This window comes from Hirundo rustica, chromosome 21 (assembly GCF_015227805.2).
Source record: "Hirundo rustica isolate bHirRus1 chromosome 21, bHirRus1.pri.v3, whole genome shotgun sequence".
NCBI classification, from domain to species: Eukaryota; Metazoa; Chordata; class Aves; order Passeriformes; family Hirundinidae; genus Hirundo; species Hirundo rustica.
In genome coordinates this window covers 3,415,575-3,438,102 of record NC_053470.1, presented here as the reverse complement: position 1 = coordinate 3,438,102, position 22,528 = coordinate 3,415,575, and the positions used below count along the sequence as shown (strand labels likewise).

The 22,528-nt window shown below is 51.2% G+C and overlaps 1 protein-coding gene across 2 annotated transcripts in view; it reads left to right on the top strand.

Moving 5' to 3' along the window:
- The window catches only part of LOC120762022 (gamma-aminobutyric acid receptor subunit beta-4), a 75,792-nt gene that overhangs the window by 11,631 nt on the left and 41,633 nt on the right, over positions 1 to 22,528 (top strand). For both annotated transcript variants that reach the window (XM_040083988.2, XM_040083987.2), the window contains exon 3: positions 17,024 to 17,091. In XM_040083988.2, the coding sequence (XP_039939922.1) occupies positions 17,024 to 17,091 (68 nt within the window). The remainder of the gene's footprint in view (positions 1 to 17,023; positions 17,092 to 22,528) is intronic.

Sequence of the window (22,528 nt, the reverse complement as noted above, 5' to 3'; positions counted from 1 at the left end):
GCCAGAATTGTAAAAATAAATGATTGCTGATGCATAAAGCGTTGCAGTGAAAGCATCGTCAGTGGTTCAGGGCTCCAAAACTGGCGGGGCTGAGCGGCTGCGCCGGCTGGCAGCGATGCAGCAGTGTTGGGGCTTGTGTTGTTTCCCTGGCCCACCAGCCCCGTGTGCCTGGGAAACAGCTGTGCTCTTAGTGGTCCTGTGCTGGAAGGAACGGGAATTTGGTTTCTTCCATGCTCAAGGCTGGTGGTACTGTTAAAGCCTTCCCAAAAACCTCCCTGTTTTCCACTGCATGTCAGGTTGTGGGTTTTTGGTTTTTTTTCCAAGGCAGCTAGCTTGCTTTGGATTTTTGAAGTGGGGGGGGTGAGCAGAAATTTTAGGAAAAATGATTCAGAAATTTCTGAGAGCAAGCCAAAGCGTGTACGTGCTGGGTATTTTTTTTTTTTTTTTTTTTTTTCCCTGTCCTAAAACGTTGGGGGATGAAACCGGCGGTACCTACTGCAGGGCTGGCCCCTGTGCGTGCGGAGCAGGCAGGTCCTCGAGGCCACCAGCCCTGGCACAAGGGCTGTGTCCCCACTGCCTCTGGTGCTGGGGCAGCGCCTCAGAGCAGCGATGCAGCTGCAGCAGGACCAGGGTGTGGGGCTGGAGGAGCGCAGCGGGCGCCGGCCCTGTGCTGCCCGTCTGAGGGGACACAGGAGCTGCTCTCCTTCTTTTCCAGGCTTCAGTTCTCAGATTTCCCCTTCTCTTCTGTGGCAAAAAAAAATATTTAAATCTCAGAGCATCCAGATTCAATTTTCCTTTCTCTTCTGAGATGCCTCGAGTCAGTCTTTTGGGGCAGGGAATTGAGATTTAGCAGGGAGGATCTCGTCCCACCAGCTCCTTCCCTGCCCGCAGGAGGACTTGCCCAGCGTTGGGCACGGGCTGAACCTGAAATGCTGCTCTTCACAGAGCCTGGCTGTGCCAGAAAACGTCACCCTTCTGTCCCCATGCCGTGGCTGGGCAGAAGAGCAGCTCTGGGTTTGAAAGCAGAGGGGTAATTATGGATCAGGCTGGGGAAAGGAGTTGATCGAGGAAGGAGAGACAGGAGCTGTCAGGGCAGTCTGTAAACCCCAGCGTCACTGGAGGCCAAAGGAAAGGTGGATACCTACTGGGGCTGTCAGCAGTCCCACTTCCCTTCCTGAATGAAGAGCATTAAGAAAAGGCCATTCTTGGTCAGTAAAACCAGCTGCAGCTGTGCAGCCCTCACTTCCTCCCCAGTTTATGTGACTTCTGGCTCCAGACCATGGGTCACGTCCTCTCTAGGGCTAATCCAGAAGGAGGATGACAACCTCCTGCTGTTGTGTCTTACTTCATTAACTGAAGTGGCAGGAAATGAAAGGATCCCGTCCTTCTTGGGACATATGTGGATGTTAACACATTGCCACATGACGGAATTTCTATTTTTTTTCACTTTGCTCTTTTTATACGAAATACATGCTGCCAAGAGGACTTGGAGGCTGCAAAGTCAGGCGCACAAAGACTTCAGAAAAAGCCAGAACTGGGGTTTCTCCGGGGATCTACATTTGGTCCCTTTGGGAGGGTGCACCAGGAGGCAAGGTCCAAGAGCTGCCTCCTCCTGAGCGGCCCTGCAGAGCACACCCAGGTGCCATTTACACGTGGAGCTGATTTCTCTCATTCCCTTCCCTCCAGAGAGGGACACGGCCGTGGGGACAGCTGAGGTGGCCACAGCAGGCGATGAGGGTGGGTTGAGGTGATTGTCTGATGCAAAGCCCGGGACTGAGCACCCGAAGTCCACCTTGGACTTGCCCTTTCCTGGATGTTTTGTGCCCAGACCCGCTCTCCACACAGCAGCAGCTGTTTTTATGACTGCTGTCAAGCACACCAGGACAGCAGGTGTTCACACCTCTCCCCCAAGAAGCCCCAGTGAAGGTGTGGTTTTCCAGGATGCTCGGCAGCACTGGAGCCTGTTTGGAACACAGCTCCCATGGATTTCAGCCATAGCTGTGAGCGCTCAGCCCCAGTGCCCTGAGAGAGAGACAGAGTTCACCAAAACCCCTCAGCTTCAGGTGGCTGGGGCAGGACAGAGCATGCAGGAGCCCTGTGGCACATCCAGTCCTGAGGAACAGGCTCAGCCACAAAAACATCTTCCCTTCCTGGTGGGCCTCCCCCCGACTCACTGCAGGGCAGGCAGGGACCCCACTGTCAGTGCTGCCCGCCTGCAAATCCATCCTCTATCAATCAAGGAAAAGGAATGAGCTGGGGACAGTTTAATTAAGAACTGGCTCCATAACATCCATTCAGCAGTGGGCATCCTTCCACCTAACCTTCATCCATTTTGTTTTCCTCATGATTTTGTTCTTGAGGGCAATAATATTTTAGGATATTAGACCAGGCCCTTCCTCCAGTGTGACAGAGCTTGTGAACCTTTGGCTGCCATTGAACACCCTTGTGCATTCGTGTGTGGCCACCCTTATTATCCTCCTTCCCAGACAGGTATCCCTGGCACAGAGCAGTGGAGGCAGATTTGGGGAGAAGACAACAATGGAGATGAGTTCCCCTGAGTCTCAGCCCAAAAACTGACCTCGGGTTTCTGAGCAAGCTTTGTGCCTGCCACAGAGCTGTGCCTGCTTTTCAGGATTTGGTGTTCAGCGGGGAGCTCGGAGTTTTGCTGTTGTCCATTCCAGGGTACTCCCACTGGAAATGGGGGAGATGTCCATTCTCACGCTTATGCCCAAGCCTGTGTGGGATAAATGCACCTGGCTGCACTTCTCCTTCCTTTCCCCCTTGCCTGGCACAGTGTCTCCCTGCAGCTCTGACACAGCTGCTCTTCCAGTCCATGGCAGGGCACTGGGCTAGCAAGGACCCCTCAGAGATCTCTCTCAGAACCAAGATGTCATCATCATCTTAACTGAGCTTTCATTCCAGGGATCTCTCTCAAAACCAAGATGTCATCATCATCTTAACTAAGCTTTCATTCCAGGGATTTTGCCTCCACCCTTAGTCACAGATTTTTTTTTACATCAAGATGCAACGCATTCGCGTTACTGATTAGCAGAATAATTCCAATACTTCTTAATTAACTAACTGACTAAAAGCAGATTGTTGTTTACAGCCACTCTGGAGGATGTTTGCCACATCACCTGGACCCATGTTGCTCCCTGACAAACATCCACGTAATGCTCACCATTTCTGAGATTATTCCTGCCAGTAAACCTGCCTTTGAGGGACTGCCACTGAAAGCAAAATGTGAAAGGAGTGTAAAATCCATTAGCAGAAGTCCTTTTGATTACTCAAAATACATTCCCATCGCCCTGGAGCTGTTCATCAGAGCAGCTTTACATACCTGCATTGTTCATCTCCTAAGACTCCCAGTATCCCACTTAGGCAGAGAAGTATTTTTAATCCATATGACACAAAGTGGAAAAGCCAAGGAATGTGCTGTGGTTTTAATGCTGTGTGAAAGAGACTCTGTGTGTGCATGTCACTTTTCTCACCTGTGTCTGGTTCAAAGAAAAAGAGTTGGAGGGTGATGCAGTGTCAGGCTGGCTGGATGTTAGAGGGTTTTTCGGTGGTACTGACAGGGTTTGGATCTGTAAAATCCATTCTTGCAGAGAGCCGTAAAATCCATTCTTGCAGAGAGCCCTTGCTGGAGGTTTTTATATCTTGGCATTTCATGTGAAGCGTCATGCACTTGTTAAAGCATGACCAGAAACATGGAGAAGACAAAAGATGTGTTTAATGAAGGCACGAGGTCTTTCAGAGGAATTCACATCTCCCGTGTGAGAGAGGGCAGGGTTGGATGGTGGAGCCCAAGAGCACGGGTTTGACAGGTCAGTCAAACGGCTTTTCTGGAGATGCAGGGTTTGATCCTGCTCCCAAGAGATGGAGGGATGCAGAGCTCCTCTCCCTTCCCGCTGGGATGTGGGAGCAGCTCTGTTTGCTGTGAGCAGAGCAGCAATTCCAGCCTGGCTTGGGAAGCGCTGATCACGCCGTTCCTACAGGCTGTTTTTCTGGTTGTGGCATTTATCCCTGGTTCTGTGTCACGGCTAAAAACTCTTTTTTCCCTCTGATCTTTCCCCCCTCCCCTTCCTGTTTCTCCTGCTCTTTGCAGTCCTGCAGGAATAGTGCTGTTAAATAATTGTGCTTGTGACAGGGGTGAGCCTCAGCCCGACCCACTGCATCCAGAATTCCCCTCCCTAGACCTCAGGACCTCTTAGTTCAGCTCTGGGATGGCTCCGAGTGTAGCTCTAGAGAGGAGAGACTCTGTAAAATTACATCTTGTTGTTCCATATTTATTCTCCCTCAGTGGTTTCCATGTCAAACTTGCTCAGTTTACCAGTCAAAACAAGATATTTCTACCTGCCAGCTCTGCCAGCTCAGCCTGGGCTCTGGAAATCAAGCTGTGCTCTCTCTGCCCTGGACATCATCACTCGCCAAAAAGGATTCTCAAACCAGGGCTGAGCTGGATGTGATGTGGAGTTTGCACCAGTATAATTTGTTCTCGGACGGTCTTAGGGGCTCTGTGTGACAGATACCAGCGAGGCTCCTGCGCTGTGCAAATCTTGACTAACAAATCTTCCCCACCCCCTGGGGGAGGACGGGCCACCACCGGGGCCATTTTACACCTCGGGGACGCCCAGAGCGGGAAGATTTTTGGGGGATGATGCTGAAAACCCACAGCAGCACCAGGGAGGGCAGTGGGAATCTCTGCTTCCTGTTGTTCTCTTTACTTGCGAGAACAGACCTAAGCACCTCCTGATCTCTGGGCATTGCTTGGTCACCACACTGGGAGCTTTCCTTCAGCTGTGGTGTCCTGTGGAATCCCCACAGGGAACATTCAGGTGGGGCCACTTTGTGCTGCAGAGAAATGCCGTGGTATAGCCATAGGAAAGGCTCTTAATTAGTGGGCATTAATCTTGCTCACAAATAGTTCCTCTTCTGGTGGATGAAGCAGAAGGACTTTCCTCAGCACCTCTTCCGAGAAAACCTGAAATTCTGTGAATCTCATCGCTGGCAAGATGTTTTAAAAACCACTGCGTGCGGCTGAAAATATATTTACCGTGTATGATCGTGTCACAGAGTAGGAAAAACCTTAAAAAGGGCAGGGTGTCCTGCGCTGCTTTCAGCTTTCACTCTTGGGCTTCTGCAGTGAATGTCCCAGGAGCTGTCAGCAGCAGGGGACTCCAGAGCCCTCCCTGTCCCCAGGTGAGGCTCACCCTGAGCCTGCACAGCCATTCCAGCCACCGACAGCCACGGTGGCCCTTTGTGACACAGCCCAAGAGCAGGGGAAGAAATAGGGTGACTGCCTCGGTCCCTGGGACACTCTGTCACCACCCTGGGAGAACACCAAAGCGCCCCTTCCTCCTCCACAGCTCTGTGCTGCAGAGCCAGGATGGGTTTTCTGGCCAGCAGATCTTTCCAAACACATCCCCTCAGCCCCCCGGAGTACTTCTTGCTCTTCTCTTACACTCTGAGATGATTCATGCTCCCTTTAAGGAGCTTGGTGCTGGTGTGACCGCAGCAGGTGATGTCTCCAGGCCAGGGGAACATCGTGCCAGGGGAAGAGCCACGTCCAAGGGCTGCACTGGGCAGTTCAAGGGGTGATGCATAAAAAAGGGGGTGCCCATGGCAGTGGCACAGCTCTGGGTGTAAGGCCAGAAGCTGTCAGGCCAGGAGAGGAGGTCACCCAGGTCACAGATGTCACCTGGAGAAGGTCTGCAGGAAAGCCCACTCTCCTGGCCTCTGGAGAAGGATCTCAGCTTGGCAGGAAATTTTTGGAAGTGAGGGAGAGGGCAGGCTATGAGCTGAAATCTTCTTCTTATCCTCCTTTCACAGCAAAAATAGAACATTTATCACAAGTTCCCCTACATGTTTTCCTTCCCTATTGCACGCTAGCTCCTTGCTAGTATTTGAAGCTCTAGAAAAAAAGAAATTGATGAGTACTCAAGTTAATAATGTGTGCTTATTGTGTTGATGAATTGCTGGAGATGAATATATATGTAAAAGCTCTGCAAGACTCACTCATCCATGCATCCTGAGTGAAAGCAATTATTTTGGTGAGCAAATGGGACTTAGTTTTATGTCTTAATAAAGAGGTTCTGGGCTAAAAGGCGACTTTTGTCCCGGACATTCTTGCAAATCAAGCCTTGCTGGAATAATGGAAACACCAGCACATGGGGCAATCTTTCAGAAATGAACATCTCAGAATCCTTTTTCCTACTAAACTCTTGCAGTTCTTGGTTACCACTGAATTTTGTAAGATCTTCCCTGCCTCCAGGCTGTGGAGGAAGGGCAGGACCACCTGAAGAAAGCACACCCAAGAGCCTCAGAAACTGAGGGATAAAAACTTATCCTGTGGATGGCATTTGGAAAGGGGAGGCTTCTTTGTATGTGTGTGCTTTGTTTCTCATCATTCCTAACTGAGATATGAATTTAATGTGAATGTAATGGTTTTCTCAGGCCTGACTCGTTTCATTTTTTCAATACTTGTCCTTTAAATTGTCCTGACTGCCCCTGAGCATAAACCTTGGGCATGGTGCAAGTTCAGCACCAGGTCCCAACCTGGCCATCTTGTTCCTTTCGTTTTTTCCCCCCCATGCTGGGGATGTCCAACTGGATCCAATCCAGGAGTTACCTCCTTTAAACACAAGGATTTGTAAACAGTGATGAGGAGGTGTGACTAACTCATCGAAAAAAAATTTGAAAACAGGGAGGAAACAAGAGAAAACACCTTGTTGTTGTCACTTTGATAAAAATGACGAGTCCAGGTGTTTTGCTGTTGCTACAAACACTTCTGAGGCAGAGAAACGGATTTGATGTGAACAGAGGAGCTTGCGTTAACCCATTTAGATTAATTTGGCTCAGCTCATTTGCAGCTAAGGGGATTAGATGGCTCAGGATCTGGTAACGTGCGAGAGCGTTTTCCCAGACAGGTCATTTCCTGCAGGCCAGGTCTGCAGTTCTTGTGGGAGGACATTTCCAGTGCTCACCAGAGAGAGGCTCCTCCACGGAGAAAACTTTCATTGCTCACCTGCCGGGGCAGCCCCAGCGCCGCAAAGCTGGGTCGGCACCTTTGTGCCCTGGGTGGGCAGGTGAGAAGTGAGACACCCCGACGGGCAGCTCAGGAGAAACTTCCACAGCTGCCAGGCGGGGAAATCTCCTAAATGACCTCCCCTGTGGGCATTCTGGAACCTGAACTGAGGGGGTGGAGTGTCCTGGGGAGGGAGGGAGTGGCTGTGATGCCTTGGGAAGGCTGAGCTGGAACGGAGACTGGACAGAGCTGGAGAATAAAGTAGATATTTATTGAAAGGCCTGTAAGGATACACCTTGGGCAGGACAGGGCTACACCCAGGGTGGACCCAAAATGGACACAAAATGGAAAAATCGTCACAAGGTCTTATATTTTTATAGGTTTTGGTCCATTTGCATATTGGGGTTTAATTGTCCAATTCCAGCTCCAGGCTGTGAGGTCCCATCCTTCTTGTTCCTCCCTCCAGCCACCCTTGTTTGTGCTTTTGGGGCTGAAAGTTGTCCTTGGTGTGCAGCAGGAAAAGGATTTGTTTTGTGTCGCTGCTGTGTGCAGAGAGCTGAGTGACCCTGAGTGTGAGCTCAGAGCTGCACCTGGGCAGCACAGAACATGGAACACATGAAAGATGAACCTTTACACATCAGCTGGATGCTGTGGGATGGGATGGGATGGGATGGGATGGGATGGGATGGGATGGGATGGGATGGGATGGGATGGGATGGGATGGGTGTCCCTCATATAGCAGCACCTCCCCTGCCATTGGGGGTGGTTTGGCTGTGAAGAGGAGGGTGGTGCTGTGGTTTTCCAGGTATTTTGCTGCACTCCTACCTCCTGGCTCTGCAAGGAGTGTTGTGATGCTGGGGGAGGGATCCCAGCACTTGGGATTCAGCCCTAAACCTGAATTAAAACCTGTGTGCCTCTGTGGACCTTGTAGCATCAGAACTGGTGCAGAAATTGAGCATTTGGCATTGTTAAAGGTGTTTCTGAGGCTGTGATGAGTCCTGGGAGTTGGTCTGCTCAGCGACTGACCTGGGGAGCTGGAGATGGGGCAGCTGCCTGTGGTGAGTGTGTTCTGGTACATGGTTAAACACCCTGCTTACTTTTGCACCCAGGGGCTCAAAATATTTCCTGTCTGTGTGCAATCCCTTCTGAAGAGCTGCCCCCTTTCAAAAGCAGGTGCTGGTCTGGAAAAGGAGGAGCAGGAGGGTACCAAAGGCTCCTGAGCCTGCCCCAGCTGGAGGAGCAGAGGCTCTGGCACTGCCCTGGCTGGCTCTAGGAGATGGGACAAACACAAACTCTGAGGGCCTGGGTAAAAGCAAAAGGCCTGGACTATCCCTGAGCCCACCAGAGCTTCCCAGGCAGGCAGAGCTGTGCCCCAGGGCTGCTCTGGCAGGGCCCCTGGAGAGATGCAGTTGCCTGCCAGGATCCTGACAGAGGTAGGAGGGAAGTCTTCTCAGGTGGAGCGCTGTGGGGGTGGCGGATCAGCGTGGGCACAATGCTTCACGCTGCTGCTGCTGGGGAGAAGAAGCCTGGCTTGCGTCGCTTTGCTGTCAGTCTACGACAGGCACTTGCTTGGCAGAGCCCCGCTGTCCTCCTGCTACTACTCCTGGTGGAGGAGAGCTGGAGGGACCTGGGATGCTCGGAGCCTCTGCTCTCCTGGGGTTTGCTCGGTGTAAACACAGGCAAACGTGGCACTCCGTAGTGGCAGCTCTGCAGCGAGGGATCCAGCAGGGGAGCACCAAGCCTGTGCCCTGCAGGCTGCAAAGCCCCGGGGCTGGTCCATGTGGGTGCCCTGGGGGACGCGGGGAGGGCAGGTGACCCATCCCGCAGGAGGGTGGATGAAAATATACTTCCCTCTAGCCACCCCCCGGCTCTCGCTAGCTCAGTTATTCAGGGGTTTTAGGGAAATATATTTCAGAGAGACAGAATAGAGATTTCAAAAGAGTGGCTCTCACCCCCAGCTTCCGTCCAAGCTTTATTCTCGATGTGATGTTCCAGGAGGCCGAGGAGAGAGAGAGCGAACCAGGAAGAAACAGGGGTATATCTAGTTTTGGGCCAAGGAAAGATATTGGCCCTGAGCCAATAGGGTCAGGAGTAGGTATGATAGGGAAAAAGGGTTGAACTACATAGCACAGGTTTCAGGGGGACTCTGAGGGGAAAAACCATTCCTCAGAGGAACACAACAGGTGGAGCACTGCCTTCATCTCCCGAGGGTCAGGTCTGGGTCCACCTTCTGCAGTGTCCCTGCTCCAACAAAGACTCCAGTGGCAGTGGCAGCCCTGCAAAGCTTTAAGGGATGGATGGAGCTGGCACACATTCCTCTTGGCAAAGGGTTGATTGCTAGGATCAGGTTGGCGATGGTCAGTTCTGGTGAGGTGATGCAGTTGTGTGTCTCTAAATTAGAGCTTGACAAACCTGAGAACTTAATTTCCTCTTGCTCTGCCGTGACCTTACCAAATGTGCCTCACCTGGGCAAGAGATTCACAGGCAGAAGCTGTTGGAAGACTGTTTTCATCACTGAAGATGAAACAGCTTCAAAAATCTATCTCCTGGACATTGACCTAGGCCTCTTCCAAGAACAGATGAGGTTCTGAGTAGTCAGTAACTTTTTTTAATGCTGAGAGCCCTGTGTGTGTGTGTACAGGTGCTCTGCTGGACTGGATCCACTGGCAGTCCAGCTGTCAGGTTTGGTCTCTACTCTCTCATTCCATTTTTGAGCCTGTACTTTTGAGACCTTGTTTTTATTCAGCTTGGGTAGCTGTCTACCAACATCTTTTTAAATCAGCCTTGATTTAGCTTCCTCTGTGATCCTTCAATCCCTCTGGGACAACCTTTACACTGTTTTTGCAGCCAGCTGATTGTTCTCTCTCACTTCCGAATTTCCACGGGACATTTGCAATATCCCACTCTGATACCGACTAATCCATTAAAGATACCCGTGAGATAGATTAGGTGATCCAGCGTGCCTCACCGATGGTGCTCCTTAGCTCTGCTTCCCCCGGAGCGGTCACAGAACGGGTGTTACATCTGCCCTGGGAAAGCGCTGTTCCTTCAGAAGGATCGCTCAGCGCTGCCTCAGGAGCAGGCACGGTCTGCTTGAGAAAATGTTCTGTGACTGTTCGGATCCGTGGGGAGGCTTCCTGCGACGACAGGCTGGGGCTGGGGCTGCTGTTAGCGGGGAAACCTGCGTGTCTGCAAAGAGCCGTGCTGGCAGGAGCAGAGGTCAGCTCTGCCTGCTCTGCAAAGGGCTGTGGCTCCTGGCTCCTCACTCAGCAGGTTTGGATATTCCAAAAGTCTTCCCAAGAGCTGTGCTGTGGTTGTTCCCTTCCTCAGGTGTTCCGTTCTACCTTTGTGCTGTCCTCCATTTCACCATCCCGGTGAGAGCTTCCTGCAGCTTGCCATTTTCCTCAGGATGTTCCAGTTATTCCCCTTTCTTAAATAAATGTTTCAAGTTCAGTTGTCCAGATGGATGAGGATGCCAGGAGAGGAGCCTGGAAGTCCTCATTGTCCTCTTTGCACGGGGTGTGGTGTGGGTGGAAGGAAACCATACCAGGGCTAGGCAAAATCTCATTCTGTGCATGGGCTCAGTGGTGTAAAAAGAGCAAAGCACTCCCTAAAGGAGTGTGGGGAAATGTAGGAGACCTGTCACACCCAAGGAACTGTTGTCTGCCAGACGGACCTCCTTGGAGAGCAGCTGCAGTCTCCATGGGACCTACTGGTGGTAGATATCCTTCCTGCCCCTCCAGAACCATGAATCCATGGGGAAAGAGCAGGCATTGACATCCCCAGACACCCTGGAGGCCAGGGCCCTGTCTTTTAGATCCAAAATCCCACTGAGAGATTCCTCAGCAGTGACAAATCCCTCATAAAACCTGTTCCCCCCCCGCAGGCAAAAAGCCAATGAGAGATTTGCTGTCTTGCCTTGAGACCATCTCTCCTTCTGGTAATGTACAGCAGTGCCCAAAAGTGTAAAACCAGGGAGGGTAAAATCCAAGGGATTCCATGGGGTGACCTGCTGGGAGTAGAGGAAGAGCTTCAACATCAGCCTCTGAATGTGCTCGATGTTTCTGGCAAAAGGAATGCACAGCATTGGCTGTGGGTGGGGGAGAGATCATGAAAACAAGAGTGGAGGTAAAAAAAACCCAAAAACCAGGTGGGAAAAGGATTGGAAAGTGTTAAATGGATGTTTAAACCTAGATTATATTGGAAAAGTTTGAGTTAGGTTCTTAAGGGACCCTGCTGAACTCGGTGCTTCTAGGTGTCACTGCAAATCAGAGATGCTGGATGAAAGTGGTTCCCAGAACATTTCTGCTTTCATGATACATGGTCAACTTTTCTTGTTCCTCAAGTGATGTTAACACTAAACTGAGTTCGTGCTTGATGCTGTACATAAGCTCAAATAAAAGGAAAGGAATGGGAAAATCAGCGTTGGGAAACTTCTTTGTGATTTGGCTTGTGTCGCCTGCTGGGCTGGCATCTTTTAGACGTTCTCTCGCTGCTGTAGCGGAGCCTCAGTGCTGAGATCTGTAAGCACAGCTATTATGCAGACAGCAATTTGTGAGCTCCTCTCTTGCAATCTTCCTGTGTGCTGAAAACCCAGGAGCGTTTCCATCCTGCCTGCGCTGGCGTGTAGTAAATTTGAGTGTCCTGACAGCAGCCTGGCCTCTGAGTTATCTTCTGGGTGGTTTCAAAAAAACTACAGCACAGGACTAATTAGTCCATCAGCCGAAAAGGATTCAGGGCTATCTGTTTTGGGAGGGCCAGAGGGAGATTTATGCGGAGGATGGACGTTTTCATCCTGGCAGCAGCTCCTCAGCCAACGACGAGCCCGGTGCTGGATGTGCCACCTTCTGCACCTCCAGCTACCTGGGAGCTCTCGGCTCCCCCCTAAACCACGTCTGTCAGGCCTTGTGCAAGCAGCCCATGGAGCCGTGACGCGGGCGCTGGCTCTGAGCTGCAAACACAAAGCCAGGCTGCCCCGAGGTTCCGAGCTGGGAACAAAGCAGAGGCAGCGGCCTGGGCAAGCCATTTTGTGCAGCAAGAACGAGCAGAGGCCGAACGCTCCCGCCTCGTTCCGGAGCGCGGAGTGAAGACCGAGGGGAGAAGTGCTGGTGGTGGAATGGCAGGCTGTGTGCTGGTGGTGCCTCTGGGGAGGCTGAGATCGCCCCAGGCGCTGCTCCTGTTGGGTGGAGGGTCGCTGGATACGCAGGAGAGGCACTGGGGTACCTGGCCCTCTTCCTGCCTGCCTGTACCACCCTGTGTGTGCAGAAACACTTCCACCAGACGGTGCAGGGCAGCCTTGTCTGGGACTGGCTGTTTTGGGGCTGCCCTTCAGCTTCTGGAGGCTTTGGAGTGAGGAGCAGGATTTTGCACGGATGGGAGCTCATGCCTGTGGGTATTTACCATCGCAGGGTAAGGCACAGACCTGTTCTAAATGTGGGTTTAGTAACTGAAGCCTCTAATTTTTTCTCTGGTTGGCTTTGTTTACTCAGCAGAAGACCTAAAAGCAGCTTTCGTGCTGCTGCAGGGATCTCAGAGGCTGGTGATGCCACAGGCAGGGTGCGAGCAGGGAATGCTGAGGCTCATGCACAAAGCTGTCTCGAATAATTTCTCCCCTTGTCCAGAGGAGAACGGGGCTGAGCTCCCTCCTGCTGCACGCGTGATGCACTCCAGCGGCAGGAGCTCAGCTGCCCCTTTGCCATCTCTAACCTCCTACACAGAGTGAGCAGCTCCCAGGATGGGTTTGGAGACGTTTTCTGTGGGTTTGGGATGCGGGTTCTGTACAGGAGAGGTTGCTTTTTTCTTTTGTCTGTGCGAGCGTGTCGTCGCTTCAGGGGCTGGTTCGTGGATACCTTTAAAATAGAGATGTAGACAAATTGGCAAAAGGCCAGAGGGGAGCAGCACTAATTGTCAGCGCTTTAGAAAACATGACCTCCGAGGAGAGGTTGAAGAAATCAGGTGCATTTAATCTAGACAAGGCAGCATGGCTGGGGGAGGGAGGGGGATGTCATGGTTTCTCAGAACATAAAAGCTGTTGTTAAGGAAGGATGATTGATTTATTCTTTCACCGTCATGGAGTTGGGGGGGGGTGGGGTGGAATGATGAGACCAAACTACATTTAAACTGCAGAGAAGATTTGGTTTGGGTATCTAGGAAAATAGAGATCTTTCACTTCAGTATATTTCACTTCAGCGCAGTGAAATGTGGGAAGGTATTGTTCAGGGAAGCTGTGAAATTTCTGACACCCTGTTAATGCCTTTGTTCCCGTAGTTCAGACTAAAGGGTGATTTTCAGGCTGATCCCTGTCCCGCAGCCACTGCAAACCTTGGCTCTGCCAGCAGTGCCAGGTCCACGTGGGCAGGAATGCAGGAACCAGGAACCTTGAAGCGCTGGCTGGAGTTCATAAAGATGATGTGGCCTCAGCGGACCATAAATCGAGCTCTGTTCACCTGCCCACAGGTTTGGAGTCTTTTTGGCTGCGTCCGTGTTGCAGTTGGAGATCTGGAGGCACAGGAACCCAAGCTTGTTCTGGTTTTAACTTCCCTGGAGAGGAGTGAAGAGGGGACAGCTTGGACCTTAGCTCAGAGCAGTCGCCTGAGTAATCACCGCCCTGTTTCACTGAATTTTGTGCTTTTGCCTTCAGTGAGCTCTGCAGGCTCAGAACCAGGCTGAGCTCTGGGAGAGATGTCCCAGTCCAGGCTGCCGTCACCTCTGGCTGCAGTGCAGGCACACGCAGGCTTGGAAACACAACCTTTCCTCTACACTTGTGCTGAGTTATTCCTGTTAGCAACGTGACTCCAGGTGCTGGGGGTTTATGCATTATAAAATAAAATGTGAAAGTAATAACTGGTTGCTGGGAAAATATTGCAGATTAGCACAACTTGTTCTCTACCTTGACTGTGTTTATATTTGACAAGTATCACTTTCAAAAAAAGGACAGGTTTTATTATAACTTGTTTGTCTGCTTCCCTTCCAACTTCCTGAGTGCATTATTCTCAGGCATCAAGCAACTTTCAAGACAAAATGTTGGTGAACTCTCCAGTGGTGGTGAGAAACAGGGATGTGTGAGGGTGCTGGTAAAAGTGGCACAACTCCTCACACTCCCTCACTCGTGATCTTGCCTACAAATCCTTTCCAGGCAGAAGCTTTTTCTTCAAGGGGAGAAAGTCTAGTTCTTTGTGCCCACTGGCAAGGCACAGATAAAAGCACAGGCCTTTAATATCAGGTTTACTTCTTTTGCCCTCTCTCGGACCCACAAATGCAGAGTTCTGTCCATTCTGGGCAAATCTACAGATGATGTTATCCCAAATTTGAAACACCCTACTTTTGTACCCCTCTTGCCTGAAGCCATTAGCATTGGCAGAATCGATGTCCTTTGTTTATTTCCCTGTACTACTTAAAGTTGGGCACCAGCTGGCCTGGTTTTCCATTGGGCTGCACTGAGAGTCAGGACATATTTTTGTGCTGGCTGTGTCCACCCTCCTGAATCCCTGTCCTGAGCAGGCTGGGGGCCAGCCTTCACAACAGGGCTGGAGAAGGTGAAATGGCTTTCCTGGCATCAAGATAAAGCAGGTGCAGCAAGGGCAGGGCTTGCGTTTCTTTGTTTGTGGGACAGTCACACAGAAGCCCACGGGCTGCACACCCCAGGGCTCGCAGGTGGGCAGTGGATCCTCCCAAATTCTCTGGTTGGTGGGATGTGGAGGAGCTGGCAACGCCAAGGGGAGCCCTGCTGACTCTGCAGGGAGCTGATCCCTCCACTCCAGAGCTGCTCCTGGAGCTGGGAGTGGGGAGGTCTGGAGCTCTGACACTGAGTCACTGCATGACCCCGGGCGCTCGGATGCCATGGTGATGAGCACAGCACAAACGTCTGGATGGATAGAATGGATTGGATGGGCTCTGGGTTTGACAAATATTTGTCTGTCCCCGCTGCCAGTGCTCCCCTGCTCCAAACACCCAGCCTGCTGCTTTCAGCAGGGGAAAGAAGCCTGGCTGGGGCTGGGGAAGGACGGGGTGCACAGCCACAGTGACACAAGCCCCGGTGGGGACAGGCTGGAAGGCAAGCAGGCAGTGGGGCACTCTTGGAGGGAGCAGCATTGCATGGCAGAAAGGCTCTGGAATGGGAATCTGGCTTCTCCCAGGCTCTGCTGCAGCCCTGTGCGTGGCCCTGACTCTCCTCCTGTAACTAATTAGCCTGCAAGATCCTCAGGGCAGCGCTGACTTCCTCCTCCTGCCATGGCTTCTATCACAAGGCCCTGACTTCAGGGTAAAAAAAAAAAAAAAAAAAAAAAAAAAAAAAAAAAAAAAAAAAAAAAAAAAAGACAAACTATCAAAGTGAGACTTCCTTAAAAGCTTTGCTGTGCCAGTGTCAGCCTCTGGCACAAAGAGGCTGCAGCAGGATCGTCTCTCCCTGGTGTGACTGTTGGTTATTTTCCCACCTGGCTCCCTTGTGAAGGATGAAGGTACAAGCACTCAGAAGTGTCTGTGAGGGGATCTTCAGAGGCTCCAGGAGGTCTCCTGAGCGCCCCTGCCTCGGGCACCCTGTCAGCGAGCCCGGGGTGCTGCAGCCTGCACTGCCTCTTTAAGGAGATTTGCATAGCAGGGCCTAATTACAGTGGTTGATTCTGATGTTTTCAGTGTTGTTCATATTCCATTAAAGGATAATGCTGCTTAATTTGCAGCAGAGGGTCTCGGTGAACAGCACACCCAATCACAAGGCACCCCTAATGACACTGCTTCCCTGCTTCTGGTAACACATAATTAAAAAATCACTTCATTTCCAGTTGTGTGGTTCTCCCCTCTCCCCCAATCTCCTAATTACTTTCTAAGCCATTTCATGATTATCTGTAAATACTTCAGCACTTAGATCTACTAATGAGTGCATGGAAGAGTTAATACCTTGAGTGGCACAACTTCTTGCCTTTCCCTTTCTAGTGACGCACTGCACGGGACCGTTTTCCACCTTTCATGTGTGAGGAGAGGGGCTTTTCTTGGGGTGGGACTGGGTTTGCGCTCTGCCTTTGGGGTTGTGGGCCTGAGCAGGGGAGGGGTAACATGCAAAAACCCCGTCTCCAGCTACAGGAAGGGTTTTGCTGGCTTGGGTCGTGGGTGTGTGTCACTAGAGGACATGAATAGAAACGATACACTCCAACTCCAAGGTAAAAGAAGGCTAACTTTGTTATGATGACCTCACTTATATAGATTCCGGACAGTGACCAGGGATTGGAGAACGAGGTTGCCACCTCTCCATCCCACTGGCCAGGCTAGAAGTCAATCAGTTGTCCCTCATCAGAGAGGAATGTGAAAAACAACTCTTGTTTATGTTACAAGCGTGAGAAGACTCCACTACAAAATGTAAACGTTCACAGAAAGCTAATAGAATATGGCACCAGGTGTGTACCTCGCTGTAAATTGTTTTACGTGGCTTAAACCCCACTGCAGGGACTGTCCTGTTCATAGCTCTGCTCTGAGAAACCACCGTACAAATGCTGCCTTTTCACTTCGTGGATCTGTTTCCTCTACTTGTCTGGTGCCTTGGGTATTAAAACTCTCTTGGGATTTTCAGACTGAGTACTCAGAGCAGACAGAGTGATGGAGGAGTGAGCTGGAGCATGTTTCCTGCCCGTGGCTTCCACGGGCTTGGGTGCTGTGTTCTTTGTATGGTCAATCAGGACCACCCTATGTGAGCCCACCAGGAGCCTCCTGATGGTCTCTGAAGGGATTGTTTGGAATAACCAGGGATAATTGCGTTACTAGGGAGTAATGAACTTCCAGGAATTAAAAAAAAAAAAAAAATCAAGCTTAGGCTGCGCTGCTCCTTGGGGTGAGTCTGTAAGTCTGGGAGTGAGAGAAATCTGATCACTTGAGCACATTCAGTGCTGAGATACTCAGGGAATGTGGGGCTGCCTAAAATCAAATCCATGCTTTTCTAGGAAATTCTTATATTGCAGATAAGAGAGGAGGACTTGAACGGTGTCCTAACCCAGCCTGTTTGTGTTTCAGGTAACCCTGTCACAGTGGGAATGAGCATCCACATCTCCAGCATTGACCAGATCTCTGAAGTCAACATGGTGAGTCTGGAAAGAAAGAAAGAAAAGAAAAGAAAAGAAAATAAGAAAGAAATGGGAAAACAAACAAATAAAAACAAACAACCAAAATGAACAAACAGAACCAAAACAAAACAACAAGAAAACCCCCACCAAACTCCACCCTCCAAAAAACCCCCAAAAAACCCCCCAAAACCCAACCAACCAAAAACCAAACAAAAAAAACCCCTACTATAAACTGTTGTTCCACTTTCTGGCTGAGATTTACTTCCAAGGCAATGGCTCCTTGGAGGCAGCTGGATCTCTGCTGGCATCTCTGGAGCTTGTGGCATCTCATCCAGAGTAGATTCTTATCACTCCTGGTTGCACAAACACCTCCTCAAGTCAGAAAAGCTTATGCCTTAAAAAGTAGATGTGGATTGTATTTTTTGGTTGATACAAAGGTGGCTTTATAGTCAATGTGTCCCTGCCAGGTTAAAAACAGTGAGTTTTCATTTGCTGGTGGTAATTCAACATTTCCATGGAGACCTGTGCTGGAAAGAGAGGCATCTAATGGAAATCTGCTTTTGGGTGGCATTGATAGATTGGAGCTTTTCACACAGTGTGAACAAAAAAAAAAAAAAAAAAAAAAAATTACCTGCTCGAGTAGCAATGGTTTGGGGTGAAATCTGTGAAATTTGCTGATTGCTTTGGTCGTGGTTTATGTTCACATCCAGGACTGTCCCTCAGAAGCCCTGAGCACCCAGCAGAGGACAGAGATTGTGTTGTAATTGCCTAAACTTGCCTTTCTCCCTGGGGTCCAGAAGCTTTTCCTCCAGACTCTTGTCCTTTCCCAGAGGCTGGTGGGAGCCTCCTGACAGTTCCTGTCCAGCTCCTCACTTCCTGACCCCTGCAGGAGAATCCTGGGCCAGTTCAGAGCTCTTGCAGTTCCAGTCAATTAAAATCTTGGCCTCCCACTGCTCCTGTCCCATTTCTCTGTCCCTGGCCTCCCCTGCCCCGTTTCCCTGCCCCACCAGCTCCTCTGCTGCTCTGTGGAGGGGAGGAGGGGAGGTGACACCACCTGACCGGTTGGTTTTGTTTCCAAACTGCCTGAAAAGCCTGAACACGAGTTGGAATGACCCAGGGGGAAGAGCCAGCCATGAACCTTGATGCTCCTGTGTGAGGGTTTCTTTTGCTGCCTCTCTGCTACCGTCACCCGAACTCTCTGCGTGACGTGTGACGCCTCAGTCCAGTGACAGTGACACTGGGCACTGTGTGTGGCCCCAGATTTGGGTACAGAGGCACTGGGTAGCTGTGCTTGAGTTTAGGCTCAGCTTAGCAGGGGCAGATGTCTTAACCTAGTTCCATCTCTCGTTCCTGTCAGGCCACAACTCAACTTTGAGTCATCTCCTCCCGCAGGCCCAGCTTGGACCTGGATCTTCTGGGGTGCTGGGCCAAATGTCACCCTGCTGCTAGAGCCAGAGTGGACAATCTGGGGGCTGGGATCCTGGCTTAAGACCAAGACTGGCACAAACAAAGCTGGGAGGGGGTGAGGGGTTGTCTCTCAGCCCCCCTGCAGCAGCTGCCCCTGTGAGCCTGAGCAGGTCTGTCCCCAGCACAGGAGGGACAGGGACCCGCTGGGGTGAGTCCAGAGGAGGCTCCAGCATGAGCAGAAGGATGGAGCAGCTCTGCTGGGAGAGCTGGGATTGTTCAGCCTGGAAAAAAAGCCAGTTTAGGGGTGGCCTTCCAGTACCTGAAGGGAGCCCACAAGAAAGGTGGAGAGAAACTTTGTACACGTGCCTGGAGTGACAGGACAAGGGGGAATGGATCAGACTAGGAGAGCAGGCTCAGATTGGATCTTAGGAAAAAAATCTTCCCTGGGAAGCAGTGAGGCCCTGGCAGAGGGTGCCCAGAGGAGCTGCGGCTGCCCCTGGATCGCTGGCAGTGTCCAAGGCCAGGCTGGATGGAGCTCTGAGCAGCCTGGGGTAGTGGAAGCTGTCCCTGCCCATGGCAGGGGGCTGGAACAAGATGATCTTTAAGGTCCTTTGCCATCCAAACCACTCTGTGAGGGCAGCTGAGCCCTGCAGAGGCTGATGGAGAGGTGTCCATGGGCTAAAGGGGGCCAGGCATGCAGCAGCCATTGGCCCAGCAGCACTCTCCAACCCTCACCATGTAAATGCAGTGCTCCCCCCTCTCCAGTGAGCCCCTGCTTCCCTCTGGCACAGAACTGGGGCAGAAACAGCAGCAATAATCCCTCTGTGAGGCACAGATCTCCTGGCGCAGGCCTTCATCCACGTGCTGCTCTGGATCCTGCAGAATCTGAGCAGCACAGGGACGGGCACTGAGTGCGTGGCTGTGGTCAGGCTGGGCACCACTGTCTGTGCCACGCTCCTGTGGGCATGAAGGAATGCCACTTCTGGACTTTTGATTATCCCTCCTGGCTCTCTGTTTGACAAGAATAATCTCCAGCCCATCTTTCCTACATAGACTGGGGCAAGGGGAAAGGGTGTGGAAAGGTTTGGGGATGGGAGATGAGGTGAGGATTTATTCAGGATCAAGATCTCTGAGCACCGTGGGTGAGGCAGCTTCAAAGAAGGGGTTAAAAATCAGAATCATCTTGAAGAACAAACATCCAGGGAGCAGAAGAGTTCTCATGTGATGTAAGTTTCCAGGCTGAAGGGATTTCATGTGCATCATTCTTCTGTGTGACAGATGCCCCGGGGAAAGGGCTGTGTTTTACCCCCGCTCTGGACATGGATACTGGCAAGAAAAACAAGGCTTTTTTTTTTTTTTTGGCATCGTGTGTGCTTGGGAAAGGAACTGTGCAATGAATAAATTAAAGGCGCACAAGTGAAGCTGGGTTGTCATGGCGACCGAATGGCTTCTATTGTTCCACGAGGAGTGTTATTACTTACTGCCCCTTGTAGGATAATTAATTAATCCTCAGACATCGTTTTGGGAACAATGGTGCTGGGACTGGGCAGGCTGAGGAGAGCCCCCGGCTCTCCCAGGCCTTTCCCTGGCGCCTGCTGGCTGCCTGGTGGTGGGGAACAAGTGCTGTCAGTGACCAGGCATTGCACGCTCCCAAAAGTTGTTTTCCAAGGGAGTCCAGCTGGTTGTGGTGCTGCGGAGCCATCCAGCTCCATCCCCGAGCGCCTCTCGCCCTCACTCCCATGGGAACCGTGTTCCCAAGATGAAGAGGTGGTGACACTCCTGTCCTGGAGGACACGGGGCTCTCTGAGAGGGCAGCGCAGTGATGTCCTTGTGCCGGATGTTCCCAGACACTCTGGCACACACGGAATGCTTTGCAGCTGCCGGCTGGTGCCGTGTGTGTTCTGACACCCAAAGCTGATGCACCTCCGGCTGCCTGAGGGCCACCCCCAGGTCCTGTGCCAGCAGGGCCTTCATAGGTACAGTGGCAACCATCTCCCAGTGATGAGAGGCCACAACTGCAGCCCTTATTTTAAAAAGCGTCGCCTCCTGGGTCACGGCAGCTGCTGCCTGTGTGTGGTCAGCCACATTTTCAAGCTCAGTTTCTAGAGGGATGCTTTCTTGCTGTGTACCCCCCCCTCAGCACGGCTAAGCAACGCTGAGCTGCAGCCTCTGTTCTTGTCAGTGATTAGAAGGATTATTTGCTGAGCCAAGATCAGCGACATCAATTGAAATGTCTGGGGAAGGATGCCAGGGGCCAGGCCAAATAGGTGTTGGGGAGGGCTCGTTTGAGTGGCAGACCCTCTGGGAAGTGCTGATCCATGAAGATGAAAGGCCTCGCTGGAGTCTTTTCATCTCCTGTACAAATCTGCAAGTTGGGGATTTGAAGGCAGGCTGAGAGGAGGAACGTCCTCATGCTGCTGTTGAGCAGCTCAGGTGACCCATGAAGGACAGGAGGATGGCATCTCCTGGGTAACCCACCCAGCCCATCTCCTCTGAGGTGACCTGGAGTCGCTAGAGGACATGAAAAGAGTGATACACACACAGCCAAGTTCAGAGCAAAAAGAAGGGCAATTTATTTACTTGACCTCGCTTATACAGATTCTGGACAATGACCAGGGATTGGAGAATAAGGTTGACACCCCTCCACCCCACTGGCCAGACTAGAAGTCCATCAATTGTCCCTCCTCCACGGAGGAATGCGAAAACAATCACTGTGTTTATGTTACAATCCATGAGAAGACTCCACTACAAAAATGTAAACAGCCAGAAGGCTGAAAGAATATGGCAACAACCTGGGACTGAGTTGCAGTGAGCAGGGTGATGCCTGGAATGGTTACCTGGAACCGAGGCAGAGTTAAAAGAATAAAGTGAGTATTTATTAAAGGCCTTCAACAGGTTCACCCTGGGCAGTCAAAAGCCTGGCAGAGGCTACACCCAAGGTGGATGGTGGTCACGAGTTTTTTTGGGCAGATATAAGTTTGGTCTATTTGCATATCAGAGGTTAATTGTCCAATTACAACTTCAGGTAATGAAGTCACATTCCCCCACTTTGCTTCCCCCCAGTTTACTTTGGTTTATACGTTTCAGGACCTGAGGCTGTGATGGTGTCCTTGGTTGTCAGGCCTGGCAGGATTGTTTGGTCTGACCAAACTGAAGAGAGCTTGCTGACACTCCGTGTGGAGTGCAGAGCTTTACACTAATGCAGCACAGGACCTGAAAAATACAAAAGCTGAAAACTTAAGGAATCAAGGGAACAACCTGCAGGTGTTCATGGACTCTTGGTGTGCGGTGGCACTGGACAGTGGCACGTTCAGGTCTCTTGGTGTGGTACCAGGTCTCTGAGGAGTCCAGCAGCGTGTCGGAGCTGGGGAATGAAGAGCTCTGGCAGTGCTCAGGTCACACTCAGCTGGAGCAGCCTGTGGGTGCCTGTCCTTGGGCTTCGTGCCCTGAATGCTGCCCAGTCACTCACCTTAAGGTCTGGCTCAGCCAGCTTGTCCTGGTTCTGGTGGTGTCCAGTACCAATGGCTTCAGAGAGAGCTGCAAGTCTTCCCCCACTGCTGGATGTCCTGGCCTGTTCAGGGTGTGCGGTGTATTCCTGCATGGTGGGACTAGACAAGGACTAATCCTTCCAATGTAGCCTTTTCCCTCTCTAGGCAATCTCTGGGGACATATTTTTCTGGCACCAGACAGTTCAGACTCCCTTGAAGTATTAATGAGCTATTTCAATAAGGAAAAACTAAGCAGAAGTTTTGTATGCATTTGAAATAAGAGGAGGTTACCCTTCATAAGGCTTCAATTTTCCTGCCCTGTGATCTGTGCAGTCCTAAACCTGCTCCCTCCTGTGTCTGCACACCGTAGACAGCTCGGAGCATCCAGCCATTATAGTCATGATTTCTTTGTGGCTCCTATAATTTATTCATCCCAAGATGCTCTCCTACATCTGCAATAACATCATTTCAGTTTGTTATAGCACCAGCTTTAAAGTTTTATAAACCCGGTGACAAGTTGAAAAGTTACAAGAGGATTGTTGCAGAGGGCTAGTGAGGGA